General features: G+C 56.0%; 11 protein-coding genes across 11 annotated transcripts; 2 read left to right on the top strand and 9 right to left on the bottom strand.

Annotated features, from left to right (window-relative positions):
* Nucleotides 1-112: 112 nt before the first annotated feature.
* LOC145759293 (histone H4) lies at nucleotides 113-424 on the bottom strand. Its single transcript, XM_082573090.1, has one exon. It carries the CDS (start codon nucleotides 422-424, stop codon nucleotides 113-115), a length of 312 nt encoding a protein of 103 aa, XP_082429216.1.
* Nucleotides 425-785: 361 nt separating this feature from the next.
* LOC145760190 (uncharacterized) lies at nucleotides 786-1403 on the bottom strand. The gene has a single exon (XM_082574068.1). The coding sequence runs from the start codon at nucleotides 1401-1403 to the stop codon at nucleotides 786-788; it is 618 nt and encodes a 205-aa protein (XP_082430194.1).
* Nucleotides 1404-2123: 720 nt separating this feature from the next.
* On the bottom strand, nucleotides 2124-2483 carry LOC145760554 (histone H2B.1-like). Its single transcript, XM_082574472.1, has one exon. The coding sequence runs from the start codon at nucleotides 2481-2483 to the stop codon at nucleotides 2124-2126; it is 360 nt and encodes a 119-aa protein (XP_082430598.1).
* Nucleotides 2484-2967: 484 nt separating this feature from the next.
* Nucleotides 2968-3351, top strand: LOC145760430 (histone H2A). The gene has a single exon (XM_082574318.1). It carries the CDS (start codon nucleotides 2968-2970, stop codon nucleotides 3349-3351), a length of 384 nt encoding a protein of 127 aa, XP_082430444.1.
* Nucleotides 3352-3873: 522 nt separating this feature from the next.
* LOC145759099 (histone H3) lies at nucleotides 3874-4284 on the bottom strand. The gene has a single exon (XM_082572841.1). It carries the CDS (start codon nucleotides 4282-4284, stop codon nucleotides 3874-3876), a length of 411 nt encoding a protein of 136 aa, XP_082428967.1.
* A 320-nt stretch (nucleotides 4285-4604) lies between these two features.
* LOC145759294 (histone H4) lies at nucleotides 4605-4916 on the bottom strand. Its single transcript, XM_082573091.1, has one exon. The coding sequence runs from the start codon at nucleotides 4914-4916 to the stop codon at nucleotides 4605-4607; it is 312 nt and encodes a 103-aa protein (XP_082429217.1).
* Nucleotides 4917-5277: 361 nt separating this feature from the next.
* LOC145760189 (uncharacterized) lies at nucleotides 5278-5895 on the bottom strand. Its single transcript, XM_082574067.1, has one exon. The coding sequence runs from the start codon at nucleotides 5893-5895 to the stop codon at nucleotides 5278-5280; it is 618 nt and encodes a 205-aa protein (XP_082430193.1).
* A 720-nt stretch (nucleotides 5896-6615) lies between these two features.
* On the bottom strand, nucleotides 6616-6975 carry LOC145759585 (histone H2B.1-like). The gene has a single exon (XM_082573434.1). It carries the CDS (start codon nucleotides 6973-6975, stop codon nucleotides 6616-6618), a length of 360 nt encoding a protein of 119 aa, XP_082429560.1.
* A 484-nt stretch (nucleotides 6976-7459) lies between these two features.
* On the top strand, nucleotides 7460-7843 carry LOC145760428 (histone H2A). Its single transcript, XM_082574316.1, has one exon. The coding sequence runs from the start codon at nucleotides 7460-7462 to the stop codon at nucleotides 7841-7843; it is 384 nt and encodes a 127-aa protein (XP_082430442.1).
* A 522-nt stretch (nucleotides 7844-8365) lies between these two features.
* On the bottom strand, nucleotides 8366-8776 carry LOC145759584 (histone H3). Its single transcript, XM_082573432.1, has one exon. It carries the CDS (start codon nucleotides 8774-8776, stop codon nucleotides 8366-8368), a length of 411 nt encoding a protein of 136 aa, XP_082429558.1.
* Nucleotides 8777-9096: 320 nt separating this feature from the next.
* LOC145759586 (histone H4) lies at nucleotides 9097-9408 on the bottom strand. Its single transcript, XM_082573435.1, has one exon. It carries the CDS (start codon nucleotides 9406-9408, stop codon nucleotides 9097-9099), a length of 312 nt encoding a protein of 103 aa, XP_082429561.1.
* Nucleotides 9409-14206: the final 4798 nt, after the last annotated feature.

The following is a 14206-nucleotide window of genomic DNA, read 5'->3' as shown; positions in this document are numbered from 1 at the left end:
GGCGGCGAAAAAAACATCGCGCGGCGTGCCGGTCTAAGTAACTCTCTCTTGCGTTAAACGGGTGGCCCTGAAAAGGGCCGATTGTGTTGCTGTCGCCTGCGTGGCCCGCCGCCTAACCGCCGAAGCCGTACAGCGTTCGCCCTTGGCGCTTCAAAGCGTAGACGACGTCGAGCGCGGTTACGGTCTTCCGTTTTGCATGTTCGGTGTAGGTGACCGCGTCGCGAATCACGTTCTCGAGAAAGACCTTGAGCACGCCGCGAGTCTCTTCGTAGATAAGGCCGGAGATTCGTTTGACGCCGCCCCGTCGAGCGAGACGCCTGATCGCGGGCTTCGTGATACCCTGGATGTTGTCGCGCAGAACCTTGCGATGTCGTTTCGCGCCCCCCTTTCCCAAGCCTTTTCCGCCTTTGCCTCGTCCTGACATGTTGCTGATAAGTGAGTGAGTTGTTGTTGCTGCTTCGCTGTCCGCTGAAGAATGTGCTCGACTTCGGCCGGCGCGCGCCTTTATACGGGCCGAGTCGGACGCGAGCGAATCGCGAAAGCGCGCTTTGGCGCATTTTCACCGCCGCGACCAATCGGCGTGCAGCGCGCGCACCCCGCTCGTTTCGTGCTTCGCCGCGGGGCGCCGAACGTCGAAGGGCGGTCGATCGCGAGCGACGCCGCCCGGCCACCTGCCGGCTTCGTAATTACCCCGACCCCGGGAATCTCTCTCGACTGAAACAACGGGTGGCCCTGAAAAGAGCCGTTGTGTGAGGGCGCGCCAGACGGGCGCAACGCCGCGCCGGCTACTTCTTGCTGGCCTTTTTCGCCGTCGTCGACTTTTTCGCGGCGACCTTCTTCACGGCGGGCTTCTTCGGCTTCGGCTTGGCGGCCGCGAGCTTCTTGGCCGCCGTCGTGGCCTTTTTCGCGGCGGGCTTCTTGGCTGCCTTTTTCGGCGTGGCCTTCTTCGAGGCGGCGGGCGCCGACTTCTTGGCCGCGGCCCGCTTGTTTTTGGACGGCGTGCCGGTCTTCTTCTGGCCGGCCGCGGGCTTCTTCTTCTTCGCTGCTGCGGCGGCGGCCGGCTTTTTAGCGGCGGCGGCGGCGGCGGCGGGCTTCTTCTTCTTCTCGGCGACGGGAAGCTTGAAAGAGCCGGACGCGCCCGTGCCCTTGGTCTGCGCGAGAGTCTTGTCGGCGGTCATTCGCTTGACGGCGGCGGTGACGTTGCGGCTGGCCGTGCCGTCCTTTACGTCGTAGTTGCTCCGTATGTAGCTGACGATGGCCTGGCGAGACGTGCCGCGTTTGTTCTTGGTCGCGGCCACGGCGGCGGCGACCATGACCCGGTAGGTGGGGTGCGCCGGCGGCGCGGCCTTCGGCGTCTTCTTGGCTTTGCCGGCGGACTGTTGCTGTTGCTGTTGGGCTGTCATGTTGGTTGGTCTTCGTTCGATTTCGCTTTTCGCTATGAAAGCCCGGCCACTGCTATGACGCGTTATAAATAGCTCGCTGTCGAACCGAAACGAAACGACGCGAACGGAGCGATCGGCCTGGCGGCGGCTTTTGCTGGCGAATCTGTGCTAAGGCGCGAGCACGTTTCTTGCTGCGGCGCGGCCGCGCGACCTCGGACGGAGCTCGGCAGCGGCTCGAAACGAGCGTCTTCGGCCGCCGCAGCCCCCCGTCGCGTCGCCGTGCGCGTGGTGGCCGAGCTTCGCTCGCGGTCGGTCGCCGAACCTCGGCAAAACGCTGCCGGGCCGCGTTTTGGCGAGTTTGCTCGCCTCGTTCGGCCCGTTCGGCGAGCGACGGGCCCGCGCCGCCGCCTTTCGTCGCCTTGGCGCCTCGCAGGAACCGCGGCGCGCCCAAGGGCGCAGGTCTGGCCGTCGTGGGGCGTAGCCGTCCCGTCGTTTTGCGAGCTCGCGCGGCCGCCGAAAGCACTCGAGCGACCGGGGCCCGAGCGAAATTTCGATCTTCTCGCCGCTATTTGCGAACGAGCGAACAACAACAACAACAACTTTGTCTGATAATAAAAATATTAATAAACGTGTTTTTCGATGGGGCCCGCGAACGGGCGTGGTGGCTTTTCTCTTTCGAGCACGAGGGGTGGCTCTGAAAAGAGCCGTTTCGCTGTTTTTTTTTTCGTCGTCGTCGAAAAACTACTTCGAGCTGGTGTATTTGGTCACGGCCTTGGTGCCCTCCGACACGGCGTGCTTGGCCAGTTCGCCGGGCAAGAGCAGTCGCACGGCGGTCTGGATTTCGCGGCTGCTGATCGTGTGCCGCTTGTTGTAGGTTGCCAGGCGCGAGCCCTCGGACGCGATTCGCTCGAAGATGTCGTTCACGAACGAGTTCATGATGCTCATCGCCTTGCTGGAGATGCCGGTGTCGGGGTGCACCTGCTTGAGCACCTTGTAAATGTAGATGCTGAAGCTCTCCTTTCGGCGGGCGCGTCGCTTCTTTTTGTTTTCGGCCGGCGCGGCCTTCTTGACTGCCTTCTTCGTGCCTTTTGATGCTGCCATCGTGTTGTCGCGGTTGTGGTGGGTTTGCGAGCTGAGTGTGGCGGCTGGTCGGCGCGCTCGCTTTTAAAGCCGCCGCTATGCAAATGAGCACTCGAAGCGCCGGCCAATCGCAGGCGCGCGAGCCGTTCGAGCGACTCGGCAACGGCCAATCGGCGTTCCGCCGCCTTCGCCACGGGGGGCTTTCCCTTATGCAAATTGGCCATCGAAACGGGCGCCAATCGCAGTCTAGCGAGTTGCGGCGCTCGCCACGCGATTGGTCGACGCGCGCGCTAACTGCAGCGCATACGAAACAACGGGGGGCTTTCCCTTATGCAAATTGGCCATCGAAACGGGCACCAATCGCAGTCGAGCGAGTTGCGGCGCGCGCCGCGCGATTGGTCGACGACCGGTCGGCGCGCGCAAAACTGCAGCATATATAAAGCGACTCGAGCGGCGACGGCCTCACAGTCTTACTTTGAAGCACCAACCGCAACTACGAATCAACATGTCAGGACGAGGTAAAGGAAACGCCGGAGGCAAAGCGAAGGCAAAGCCGAAGAGCCGCTCGTCGCGCGCGGGCCTGCAGTTCCCCGTCGGCCGCGTGCATCGACTTCTCCGCCAGGGTCACTACTCGGAGCGCGTCGGCGCCGGCGCGCCTGTCTACATGGCCGCCGTGCTCGAGTACTTGAGCGCCGAGGTGTTGGAATTGGCCGGCAACGCCGCGCGAGACAACAAGAAAACCCGAATCATCCCGCGCCACTTGCAGCTGGCCATTCGCAACGACGAGGAACTCAACAAGCTGCTCGGCGGCGTCACGATCGCTCAGGGCGGCGTGCTGCCCAACATCCAGGCCGTGCTTTTGCCCAAAAAGACCTCGAAGAAGGCCTGAGCAACGACGACGGCGCGAACGAAAAAACTCGAAACGGCTCTTTTCAGAGCCACCCGAACAGAATTGCAGAGAGATGCCCGGACTTCGAATGTTTTCGTCGTCATTTTGCGCCGCGCCCTCGTTGCCAATTTTCGGCAAACACACGTGCGCGAACCAACCGCCGCTCCTCGCTGTGTCGCAGCCAGTGGGGGGTTTCCCTCTTTTTTCGCGACCTGCTAGCTTTCTCGAAACGAGGCCGAGAGCGCGAGTCGCTTCGGCGGCAAAAGAACGTCGCGCTGGCCGATCGGCGCGCCTCTTTCTCTCTTGCCTGTCGCAGCCAGTGGGGGGTTTCCCTCTTTTGCCCGACCGGCTAGCTTTCTCGAAACGAGGCCGAGAGCGCGGGTCGCTTCGGCGGCAAAAGAACGTCGCACGGCCGGTCGGCCAATCGCGCGGCGCCGGCCGACGTTACTCGGAACTCTTTCTTGTTGAACGGGTGGCTCTGAAAAGAGCCGTTTGTGTGGTGCGGCACGCTGCTGCGTTCGCCTAGGCCCTCTCGCCTCGAATTCGCCTGGCCAGCTGGATGTCTTTCGGCATGATGGTCACGCGCTTGGCGTGGATCGCGCACAAGTTGGTGTCCTCGAACAGACCGACGAGGTAAGCTTCGCTGGCCTCCTGCAGGGCCATCACGGCGCTGCCCTGAAAGCGGAGGTCGGTCTTGAAGTCCTGCGCGATTTCGCGCACGAGTCGCTGGAAGGGCAGCTTGCGAATGAGCAGCTCGGTCGACTTCTGGTAACGCCTGATCTCGCGCAGCGCGACTGTCCCCGGTCGATAACGGTGGGGCTTCTTGACGCCGCCCGTGGCCGGCGCACTTTTGCGGGCGGCCTTGGTGGCGAGCTGCTTGCGAGGCGCCTTGCCTCCTGTCGACTTTCGAGCTGTCTGCTTGGTTCTTGCCATTTCTTTGCTTTTTGCTTGGTCTGCTTGTTTACTGCGACGACGTTCCACTGAAACTGATGTCGTCGCTCGGTTCGAAGCGCCTTTTATACTGCCACTGCGTCGCTTGCCGTTGGTCGAAGAATTGGCGCGCCGGCGCGCGGCCAATGAGCGCGCTCCGCTGAGCGCCAATGAAACGGCGCCGAGCGAGGCCGGGAAGGCGAGTCGATTCGGCGGCGAAAAAAACATCGCGCGGCGTGCCGGTCTAAGTAACTCTCTCTTGCGTTAAACGGGTGGCCCTGAAAAGGGCCGATTGTGTTGCTGTCGCCTGCGTGGCCCGCCGCCTAACCGCCGAAGCCGTACAGCGTTCGCCCTTGGCGCTTCAAAGCGTAGACGACGTCGAGCGCGGTTACGGTCTTCCGTTTTGCATGTTCGGTGTAGGTGACCGCGTCGCGAATCACGTTCTCGAGAAAGACCTTGAGCACGCCGCGAGTCTCTTCGTAGATAAGGCCGGAGATTCGTTTGACGCCGCCCCGTCGAGCGAGACGCCTGATCGCGGGCTTCGTGATACCCTGGATGTTGTCGCGCAGAACCTTGCGATGTCGTTTCGCGCCCCCCTTTCCCAAGCCTTTTCCGCCTTTGCCTCGTCCTGACATGTTGCTGATAAGTGAGTGAGTTGTTGTTGCTGCTTCGCTGTCCGCTGAAGAATGTGCTCGACTTCGGCCGGCGCGCGCCTTTATACGGGCCGAGTCGGACGCGAGCGAAACGCGAAAGCGCGCTTTGGCGCATTTTCACCGCCGCGACCAATCGGCGTGCAGCGCGCGCACCCCGCTCGTTTCGTGCTTCGCCGCGGGGCGCCGAACGTCGAAGGGCGGTCGATCGCGAGCGACGCCGCCCGGCCACCTGCCGGCTTCGTAATTACCCCGACCCCGGGAATCTCTCTCGACTGAAACAACGGGTGGCCCTGAAAAGAGCCGTTGTGTGAGGGCGCGCCAGACGGGCGCAACGCCGCGCCGGCTACTTCTTGCTGGCCTTTTTCGCCGTCGTCGACTTTTTCGCGGCGACCTTCTTCACGGCGGGCTTCTTCGGCTTCGGCTTGGCGGCCGCGAGCTTCTTGGCCGCCGTCGTGGCCTTTTTCGCGGCGGGCTTCTTGGCTGCCTTTTTCGGCGTGGCCTTCTTCGAGGCGGCGGGCGCCGACTTCTTGGCCGCGGCCCGCTTGTTTTTGGACGGCGTGCCGGTCTTCTTCTGGCCGGCCGCGGGCTTCTTCTTCTTCGCTGCTGCGGCGGCGGCCGGCTTTTTAGCGGCGGCGGCGGCGGCGGCGGGCTTCTTCTTCTTCTCGGCGACGGGAAGCTTGAAAGAGCCGGACGCGCCCGTGCCCTTGGTCTGCGCGAGAGTCTTGTCGGCGGTCATTCGCTTGACGGCGGCGGTGACGTTGCGGCTGGCCGTGCCGTCCTTTACGTCGTAGTTGCTCCGTATGTAGCTGACGATGGCCTGGCGAGACGTGCCGCGTTTGTTCTTGGTCGCGGCCACGGCGGCGGCGACCATGACCCGGTAGGTGGGGTGCGCCGGCGGCGCGGCCTTCGGCGTCTTCTTGGCTTTGCCGGCGGACTGTTGCTGTTGCTGTTGGGCTGTCATGTTGGTTGGTCTTCGTTCGATTTCGCTTTTCGCTATGAAAGCCCGGCCACTGCTATGACGCGTTATAAATAGCTCGCTGTCGAACCGAAACGAAACGACGCGAACGGAGCGATCGGCCTGGCGGCGGCTTTTGCTGGCGAATCTGTGCTAAGGCGCGAGCACGTTTCTTGCTGCGGCGCGGCCGCGCGACCTCGGACGGAGCTCGGCAGCGGCTCGAAACGAGCGTCTTCGGCCGCCGCAGCCCCCCGTCGCGTCGCCGTGCGCGTGGTGGCCGAGCTTCGCTCGCGGTCGGTCGCCGAACCTCGGCAAAACGCTGCCGGGCCGCGTTTTGGCGAGTTTGCTCGCCTCGTTCGGCCCGTTCGGCGAGCGACGGGCCCGCGCCGCCGCCTTTCGTCGCCTTGGCGCCTCGCAGGAACCGCGGCGCGCCCAAGGGCGCAGGTCTGGCCGTCGTGGGGCGTAGCCGTCCCGTCGTTTTGCGAGCTCGCGCGGCCGCCGAAAGCACTCGAGCGACCGGGGCCCGAGCGAAATTTCGATCTTCTCGCCGCTATTTGCGAACGAGCGAACAACAACAACAACAACTTTGTCTGATAATAAAAATATTAATAAACGTGTTTTTCGATGGGGCCCGCGAACGGGCGTGGTGGCTTTTCTCTTTCGAGCACGAGGGGTGGCTCTGAAAAGAGCCGTTTCGCTGTTTTTTTTTTCGTCGTCGTCGAAAAACTACTTCGAGCTGGTGTATTTGGTCACGGCCTTGGTGCCCTCCGACACGGCGTGCTTGGCCAGTTCGCCGGGCAAGAGCAGTCGCACGGCGGTCTGGATTTCGCGGCTGCTGATCGTGTGCCGCTTGTTGTAGGTTGCCAGGCGCGAGCCCTCGGACGCGATTCGCTCGAAGATGTCGTTCACGAACGAGTTCATGATGCTCATCGCCTTGCTGGAGATGCCGGTGTCGGGGTGCACCTGCTTGAGCACCTTGTAAATGTAGATGCTGAAGCTCTCCTTTCGGCGGGCGCGTCGCTTCTTTTTGTTTTCGGCCGGCGCGGCCTTCTTGACTGCCTTCTTCGTGCCTTTTGATGCTGCCATCGTGTTGTCGCGGTTGTGGTGGGTTTGCGAGCTGAGTGTGGCGGCTGGTCGGCGCGCTCGCTTTTAAAGCCGCCGCTATGCAAATGAGCACTCGAAGCGCCGGCCAATCGCAGGCGCGCGAGCCGTTCGAGCGACTCGGCAACGGCCAATCGGCGTTCCGCCGCCTTCGCCACGGGGGGCTTTCCCTTATGCAAATTGGCCATCGAAACGGGCGCCAATCGCAGTCTAGCGAGTTGCGGCGCTCGCCACGCGATTGGTCGACGCGCGCGCTAACTGCAGCGCATACGAAACAACGGGGGGCTTTCCCTTATGCAAATTGGCCATCGAAACGGGCACCAATCGCAGTCGAGCGAGTTGCGGCGCGCGCCGCGCGATTGGTCGACGACCGGTCGGCGCGCGCAAAACTGCAGCATATATAAAGCGACTCGAGCGGCGACGGCCTCACAGTCTTACTTTGAAGCACCAACCGAAACTACGAATCAACATGTCAGGACGAGGTAAAGGAAACGCCGGAGGCAAAGCGAAGGCAAAGCCGAAGAGCCGCTCGTCGCGCGCGGGCCTGCAGTTCCCCGTCGGCCGCGTGCATCGACTTCTCCGCCAGGGTCACTACTCGGAGCGCGTCGGCGCCGGCGCGCCTGTCTACATGGCCGCCGTGCTCGAGTACTTGAGCGCCGAGGTGTTGGAATTGGCCGGCAACGCCGCGCGAGACAACAAGAAAACCCGAATCATCCCGCGCCACTTGCAGCTGGCCATTCGCAACGACGAGGAACTCAACAAGCTGCTCGGCGGCGTCACGATCGCTCAGGGCGGCGTGCTGCCCAACATCCAGGCCGTGCTTTTGCCCAAAAAGACCTCGAAGAAGGCCTGAGCAACGACGACGGCGCGAACGAAAAAACTCGAAACGGCTCTTTTCAGAGCCACCCGAACAGAATTGCAGAGAGATGCCCGGACTTCGAATGTTTTCGTCGTCATTTTGCGCCGCGCCCTCGTTGCCAATTTTCGGCAAACACACGTGCGCGAACCAACCGCCGCTCCTCGCTGTGTCGCAGCCAGTGGGGGGTTTCCCTCTTTTTTCGCGACCTGCTAGCTTTCTCGAAACGAGGCCGAGAGCGCGAGTCGCTTCGGCGGCAAAAGAACGTCGCGCTGGCCGATCGGCGCGCCTCTTTCTCTCTTGCCTGTCGCAGCCAGTGGGGGGTTTCCCTCTTTTGCCCGACCGGCTAGCTTTCTCGAAACGAGGCCGAGAGCGCGGGTCGCTTCGGCGGCAAAAGAACGTCGCACGGCCGGTCGGCCAATCGCGCGGCGCCGGCCGACGTTACTCGGAACTCTTTCTTGTTGAACGGGTGGCTCTGAAAAGAGCCGTTTGTGTGGTGCGGCACGCTGCTGCGTTCGCCTAGGCCCTCTCGCCTCGAATTCGCCTGGCCAGCTGGATGTCTTTCGGCATGATGGTCACGCGCTTGGCGTGGATCGCGCACAAGTTGGTGTCCTCGAACAGACCGACGAGGTAAGCTTCGCTGGCCTCCTGCAGGGCCATCACGGCGCTGCCCTGAAAGCGGAGGTCGGTCTTGAAGTCCTGCGCGATTTCGCGCACGAGTCGCTGGAAGGGCAGCTTGCGAATGAGCAGCTCGGTCGACTTCTGGTAACGCCTGATCTCGCGCAGCGCGACTGTCCCCGGTCGATAACGGTGGGGCTTCTTGACGCCGCCCGTGGCCGGCGCACTTTTGCGGGCGGCCTTGGTGGCGAGCTGCTTGCGAGGCGCCTTGCCTCCTGTCGACTTTCGAGCTGTCTGCTTGGTTCTTGCCATTTCTTTGCTTTTTGCTTGGTCTGCTTGTTTACTGCGACGACGTTCCACTGAAACTGATGTCGTCGCTCGGTTCGAAGCGCCTTTTATACTGCCACTGCGTCGCTTGCCGTTGGTCGAAGAATTGGCGCGCCGGCGCGCGGCCAATGAGCGCGCTCCGCTGAGCGCCAATGAAACGGCGCCGAGCGAGGCCGGGAAGGCGAGTCGATTCGGCGGCGAAAAAAACATCGCCCGGCGTGCCGGTCTAAGTAACTCTCTCTTGCGTTAAACGGGTGGCCCTGAAAAGGGCCGATTGTGTTGCTGTCGCCTGCGTGGCCCGCCGCCTAACCGCCGAAGCCGTACAGCGTTCGCCCTTGGCGCTTCAAAGCGTAGACGACGTCGAGCGCGGTTACGGTCTTCCGTTTTGCATGTTCGGTGTAGGTGACCGCGTCGCGAATCACGTTCTCGAGAAAGACCTTGAGCACGCCGCGAGTCTCTTCGTAGATAAGGCCGGAGATTCGTTTGACGCCGCCCCGTCGAGCGAGACGCCTGATCGCGGGCTTCGTGATACCCTGGATGTTGTCGCGCAGAACCTTGCGATGTCGTTTCGCGCCCCCCTTTCCCAAGCCTTTTCCGCCTTTGCCTCGTCCTGACATGTTGCTGATAAGTGAGTGAGTTGTTGTTGCTGCTTCGCTGTCCGCTGAAGAATGTGCTCGACTTCGGCCGGCGCGCGCCTTTATACGGGCCGAGTCGGACGCGAGCGAAACGCGAAAGCGCGCTTTGGCGCATTTTCACCGCCGCGACCAATCGGCGTGCAGCGCGCGCACCCCGCTCGTTTCGTGCTTCGCCGCGGGGCGCCGAACGTCGAAGGGCGGTCGATCGCGAGCGACGCCGCCCGGCCACCTGCCGGCTTCGTAATTACCCCGACCCCGGGAATCTCTCTCGACTGAAACAACGGGTGGCCCTGAAAAGAGCCGTTGTGTGAGGGCGCGCCAGACGGGCGCAACGCCGCGCCGGCTACTTCTTGCTGGCCTTTTTCGCCGTCGTCGACTTTTTCGCGGCGACCTTCTTCACGGCGGGCTTCTTCGGCTTCGGCTTGGCGGCCGCGAGCTTCTTGGCCGCCGTCGTGGCCTTTTTCGCGGCGGGCTTCTTGGCTGCCTTTTTCGGCGTGGCCTTCTTCGAGGCGGCGGGCGCCGACTTCTTGGCCGTCTCCCGCTTGTTTTTGGACGGCGTGCCGGTCTTCTTCTGGCCGGCCGCGGGCTTCTTCTTCTTCGCTGCTGCGGCGGCGGCCGGCTTTTTAGCGGCGGCGGCGGCGGCGGCGGGCTTCTTCTTCTTCTCGGCGACGGGAAGCTTGAAAGAGCCGGACGCGCCCGTGCCCTTGGTCTGCGCGAGAGTCTTGTCGGCGGTCATTCGCTTGACGGCGGCGGTGACGTTGCGGCTGGCCGTGCCGTCCTTTACGTCGTAGTTGCTCCGTATGTAGCTGACGATGGCCTGGCGAGACGTGCCGCGTTTGTTCTTGGTCGCGGCCACGGCGGCGGCGACCATGACCCGGTAGGTGGGGTGCGCCGGCGGCGCGGCCTTCGGCGTCTTCTTGGCTTTGCCGGCGGACTGTTGCTGTTGCTGTTGGGCTGTCATGTTGTATTTTTTGTTTATTTGCATTACATAAGGGTGATACAAATAAAGAATATTGCGCGTAATTCATAACAAAAAAAACAAAAAGGAAAATAACAAGGAGTACGGGTGATGAAAATGGAGAAATACATTAAAGTTCAAAATAACAATAGTAAATGTTCACGGCGTTTACATGCATATAGTTAAAGTAAAAAATTGAAAACATTGAAAGGATTAGTAAGGAGAAAATAGGTTTATTTTGGCAGTGTTATGTACGTTAATTTTTAGGTTATTGCTGTGTGGTAGTGGTGTTCTGTTGTCTGTATTACTTGTACTAATTCGGCTATTTGGCTAATGTATATCGGGTATGGCTTATTTGTTTCAAAGTGGAGTCTGGATTGTATGGATTGAATATAGGAAGCGATTAATTTTTTTTGTGAGAAGGTATGTTTTTCATAGACTATTTTATTCCTGTATTGCCAAATTTTATGGTGGAGTGTTGATATTAGTAGTACGTATTGGTCTAGGTTTACTATTGAAATTGTTGAAGGTGGGCTTAAGTTCATATGGTCGGAATTTTGAAATATGTTATGGTCATGTCCAGTGAGTTTTGTAAAAATGTTGTTGGTATAAGTGAGAAGGGGAGAAATTTTGTTGCATTTGTGGAGTAAGTGGATTGACGTTTCATATGCGTTTGTATTGCAGAGAGGGCAGTTTGAATTATTGTCTAGGAGATTGGGTAAGAAAGTTGATCTGGTGGAAAGTACATTTTGAGTAATTTTATAATTTATAGTTTTTAGGTTGTTTGAGAGAATGTTATTGTGTATGTTCGGCCATACAGTGGTGTTGTCTTGTTTAGGTTGGTTGTTCAGGGTTTTGTAAAGTTTTGAGATTGAGTTTAATTGGAGGTGCTTTGGGGTTAATTTGTAATTGTTAATGATGTCGATGTAGTGTTTATAAAGTGGTGTAAGTATGTCGGCGTGTGGAATCGAATTTAGATAAGGCATTTCATACGTTTTGGAGAGGAGGAGTCCGATATTATATTCGATTGTTAAGTCTTGCGGAGATGGAGGAGTACTGTTTTTACGAAAATTAAAGTGGGAGAATATTGGTTTGAGAAAGAAAAGGTCCGAGTAAAGCCTTATATTGGGGAAATTGTAGCCCCCGTTAGTTCGAGTAAGTGCCAGGGTTTCCAGCTGTAATTGATTTTGATTTTTAAGGGCGTATCTTAAGATTATGTTGGAGATGGTGATTTGTTTTGTTTTTGGCATTGGGTAGACTGATGCAAAATTTATAATATGTGGCAGGAGCTTTGTTTTGGAAAGTACAGCTTTGTGGTCTAGTGTCGAAAATATTTTTCTTAGACATTTTTCTTCGTCGGATATCTTTTGGCATATGTGGTTCCAATGTTGCGTTATAAATTTAGGTTTTCCAATTGGGATGTTAAGTGGAGTTATTACAGAATTAGTCCAAGTGATATTTTGAGGTAGGTTTATTACAGCAGTGGGTGGGTTGATAAGCAGTGCTTTGGTTTTTTCGTGATTGAGTTTCAGTCCGGAGGCATTTGAAAAAAGTTGAAGAGTTGATAGGGCAGCGTGGATGGACCGGGGGGTGGTAAGGGTCAGGGTTATGTCGTCGGCATACGCGACCGTTTTGATGGTATGTCGGCTTGTAAGTCGTACTCCGATGACATCTTGTTGATGTTGCATGTACAGGAGTAGCGGTTCTAGAGCAAGAGTAAACAAGTGTAGGCTTAGGGGACATCCTTGTCTGACACCGTTTCGAATCGGGACGGGGGATGTTGGATGTTTATTTATGTATATAGTGGAGAAAATGTCTGAGTGTAAAGTGTCGATTAGTTTAATGAATTTTTGAGGAAAATTGAAGTGTTGTAGAGTTTGCGACAGGAAAGAATGACTGATGGAGTCGAAAGCCTTGGCAAAGTCGAGTGAAAGCATGTAGCCTGTTACTTTATTGTAAGACAATTTATGGTAGATGTCTCTCAGTAGCAGGCTTGCACCTACAACTGAGAGGCCTGGTTGAGCAAATTGGGTTCCACTGAGTAAAAATGGTGTTATGAGTTTTATCCGGTTGGCTAATATTTTGTTAAACAATTTAAGGTCTGAATTTAGTAAAGAGATGGGGCGGTAATTTTTTATCTCAGATTTGGAGCTTTTTTTGTGAATAAGGGTAATTTTTCCAGTTTTGAAATTTGCTGGGATTAATCCAGTTTCAAGAAAATGGTTGAACAGTTTTAGCAGAGGTGGAAGCAAGGCTTCCTGTTGGGAGATAAACAATTCGTTAGAAAGACCATCAGGGCCTGGGGCTTTGTTTTTAGTAAGGCTTTTAATTGTTGTCAGAATTTCTGCTTTTGTTATCGGCTTGGTTAAGAGATCTGATTGGTCTGTTGTTAATTGTGGAAATTGTTGGTTAAAAAAGGGGTGGGTGTTTACTAAAGTTGGTGGCTTGTAAATATTTTTATAGTAGTTGAAAGTTATGTCTAGGAGTTCACGGGTTTTTGTAAAGGGCAGAAGATGGTCGTCGTATAGTTCGAGGATTTCCGTGGGCTCGGTTTTTGATTTCAAAAGGGAATATATGTAGCTGTCCGGGGCGTTGGTATATGTTGTGGAAAGTATTGTTTGCAGAATTTTGTTTTTGGTATGAGATCTGTGTAAATTGTACAGTTGTTTTTTAAGGTTGAAATATTTCTGGGTCAATTGTTGATTTAGATTTCCTTGTAAGTTTAATTTTGCCTCTTCAAGTTGTAGTTCTAGTTTATTTCTCATATCGGTAAAATTATTTGAGTGCTTTTTGGCGAATTTGATATTGGCATTTTTTATAAAACTCTTAATTTTAGTCCACGTATTTGTTATTTCTGTTGTGTTGTCGTTCAGGTGTGGTATGGTATGTGATATGTAATGTGTAAAAGATGGGTCCAGATAGATTTTGATGTTATTTCGCCAAGTGCCTTGGCCCTTGTTTGTTTTTTGTGCTGAGCTGAGAGTTAGATCTGCTGTGACAAAATCATGGTCGGAAAGGCAGCATGGTATTATGTTGTGGGATATTGTTTTAATTTGGTTTGATGTATATATTCTATCTATTCTTGATTGACTGGTTAAACTGGTATACGTATATTGTTTTATTTTTGGTTGGAGTTTCCTTAATGCATCAGCTATAGAAAGGGTTTCGCAAAATCGAAAGAACGAATGATTGTTAGTTTTGTTGATAATTGGTGGGTTGAGATCGAGTTTGAAGTTTTCAATGTTATTAAAATCACCAGCTACAATTGTGGGGTATTGCGATGAAACCAGGTGAAAGATAGAGTTAAAATAGTTGGTATTTTCAGTCAAGTTTTTGTAATGACCGGAGCAAGGTGCATAAATGTTGACTATGTGAAAGGTGTGGGTATACGTATCTATATCGATACTTATTGTGCGGCCGTCTGGAGTAAGATTAACGTTTTTGGCTATTAAATTATTTGTGTTTATTAGAATTGCAACGCCCCCACGAGCGATGGTAGATGTGGGGGAGGAGGAGAAAAAGGATTTGCCAGCCTTCCATTCGTTGGACCAGAGCTGTTCAAGATGGTGGTGGGAGTGAGTTTCCTGCAGTAGTATTATGGAATTTTGGGTCTGAGAAAGGCTGGCAAAAAGGGCTTGGCGTTTTACGGGGTCGCCAAGCCCGTTGCAGTTCAAGGAGGTAATTTTTAACATCGACGTCATCCAGGTGTGTATTTAAAAAAGATTATTTTCGATTTATGGAAAGTAGGTAGGTAAGGTTTTGGTAATTTGTTGTTGTGTAAAATTGGGTTTATTTTGTGCCTTTGGTTGTGAAATTTAGCGT

This window comes from Corella eumyota, chromosome 7 (assembly GCF_963082875.1).
Source record: "Corella eumyota chromosome 7, kaCorEumy4.1, whole genome shotgun sequence".
NCBI lineage: Eukaryota > Metazoa > Chordata > Ascidiacea > Phlebobranchia > Corellidae > Corella > Corella eumyota.
Note: the sequence above shows the minus strand (reverse complement) of the source record. Positions and strands in the feature narration are given on the sequence as shown.

What these genes read in the sequence shown, in the direction of transcription:
- LOC145759294 (XM_082573091.1), bottom strand. Translation starts at nt 4,916, where the DNA reads ATGTCAGGACGAGGCAAAGGCGGAAAAGGCTTGGGAAAGGGGGGCGCG.
- LOC145759585 (XM_082573434.1), bottom strand. Translation starts at nt 6,975, where the DNA reads ATGGCAGCATCAAAAGGCACGAAGAAGGCAGTCAAGAAGGCCGCGCCG.
- LOC145759293 (XM_082573090.1), bottom strand. Translation starts at nt 424, where the DNA reads ATGTCAGGACGAGGCAAAGGCGGAAAAGGCTTGGGAAAGGGGGGCGCG.
- LOC145760189 (XM_082574067.1), bottom strand. Translation starts at nt 5,895, where the DNA reads ATGACAGCCCAACAGCAACAGCAACAGTCCGCCGGCAAAGCCAAGAAG.
- LOC145760554 (XM_082574472.1), bottom strand. Translation starts at nt 2,483, where the DNA reads ATGGCAGCATCAAAAGGCACGAAGAAGGCAGTCAAGAAGGCCGCGCCG.
- LOC145760428 (XM_082574316.1), top strand. Translation starts at nt 7,460, where the DNA reads ATGTCAGGACGAGGTAAAGGAAACGCCGGAGGCAAAGCGAAGGCAAAG.
- LOC145759586 (XM_082573435.1), bottom strand. Translation starts at nt 9,408, where the DNA reads ATGTCAGGACGAGGCAAAGGCGGAAAAGGCTTGGGAAAGGGGGGCGCG.
- LOC145759584 (XM_082573432.1), bottom strand. Translation starts at nt 8,776, where the DNA reads ATGGCAAGAACCAAGCAGACAGCTCGAAAGTCGACAGGAGGCAAGGCG.
- LOC145760430 (XM_082574318.1), top strand. Translation starts at nt 2,968, where the DNA reads ATGTCAGGACGAGGTAAAGGAAACGCCGGAGGCAAAGCGAAGGCAAAG.
- LOC145760190 (XM_082574068.1), bottom strand. Translation starts at nt 1,403, where the DNA reads ATGACAGCCCAACAGCAACAGCAACAGTCCGCCGGCAAAGCCAAGAAG.
- LOC145759099 (XM_082572841.1), bottom strand. Translation starts at nt 4,284, where the DNA reads ATGGCAAGAACCAAGCAGACAGCTCGAAAGTCGACAGGAGGCAAGGCG.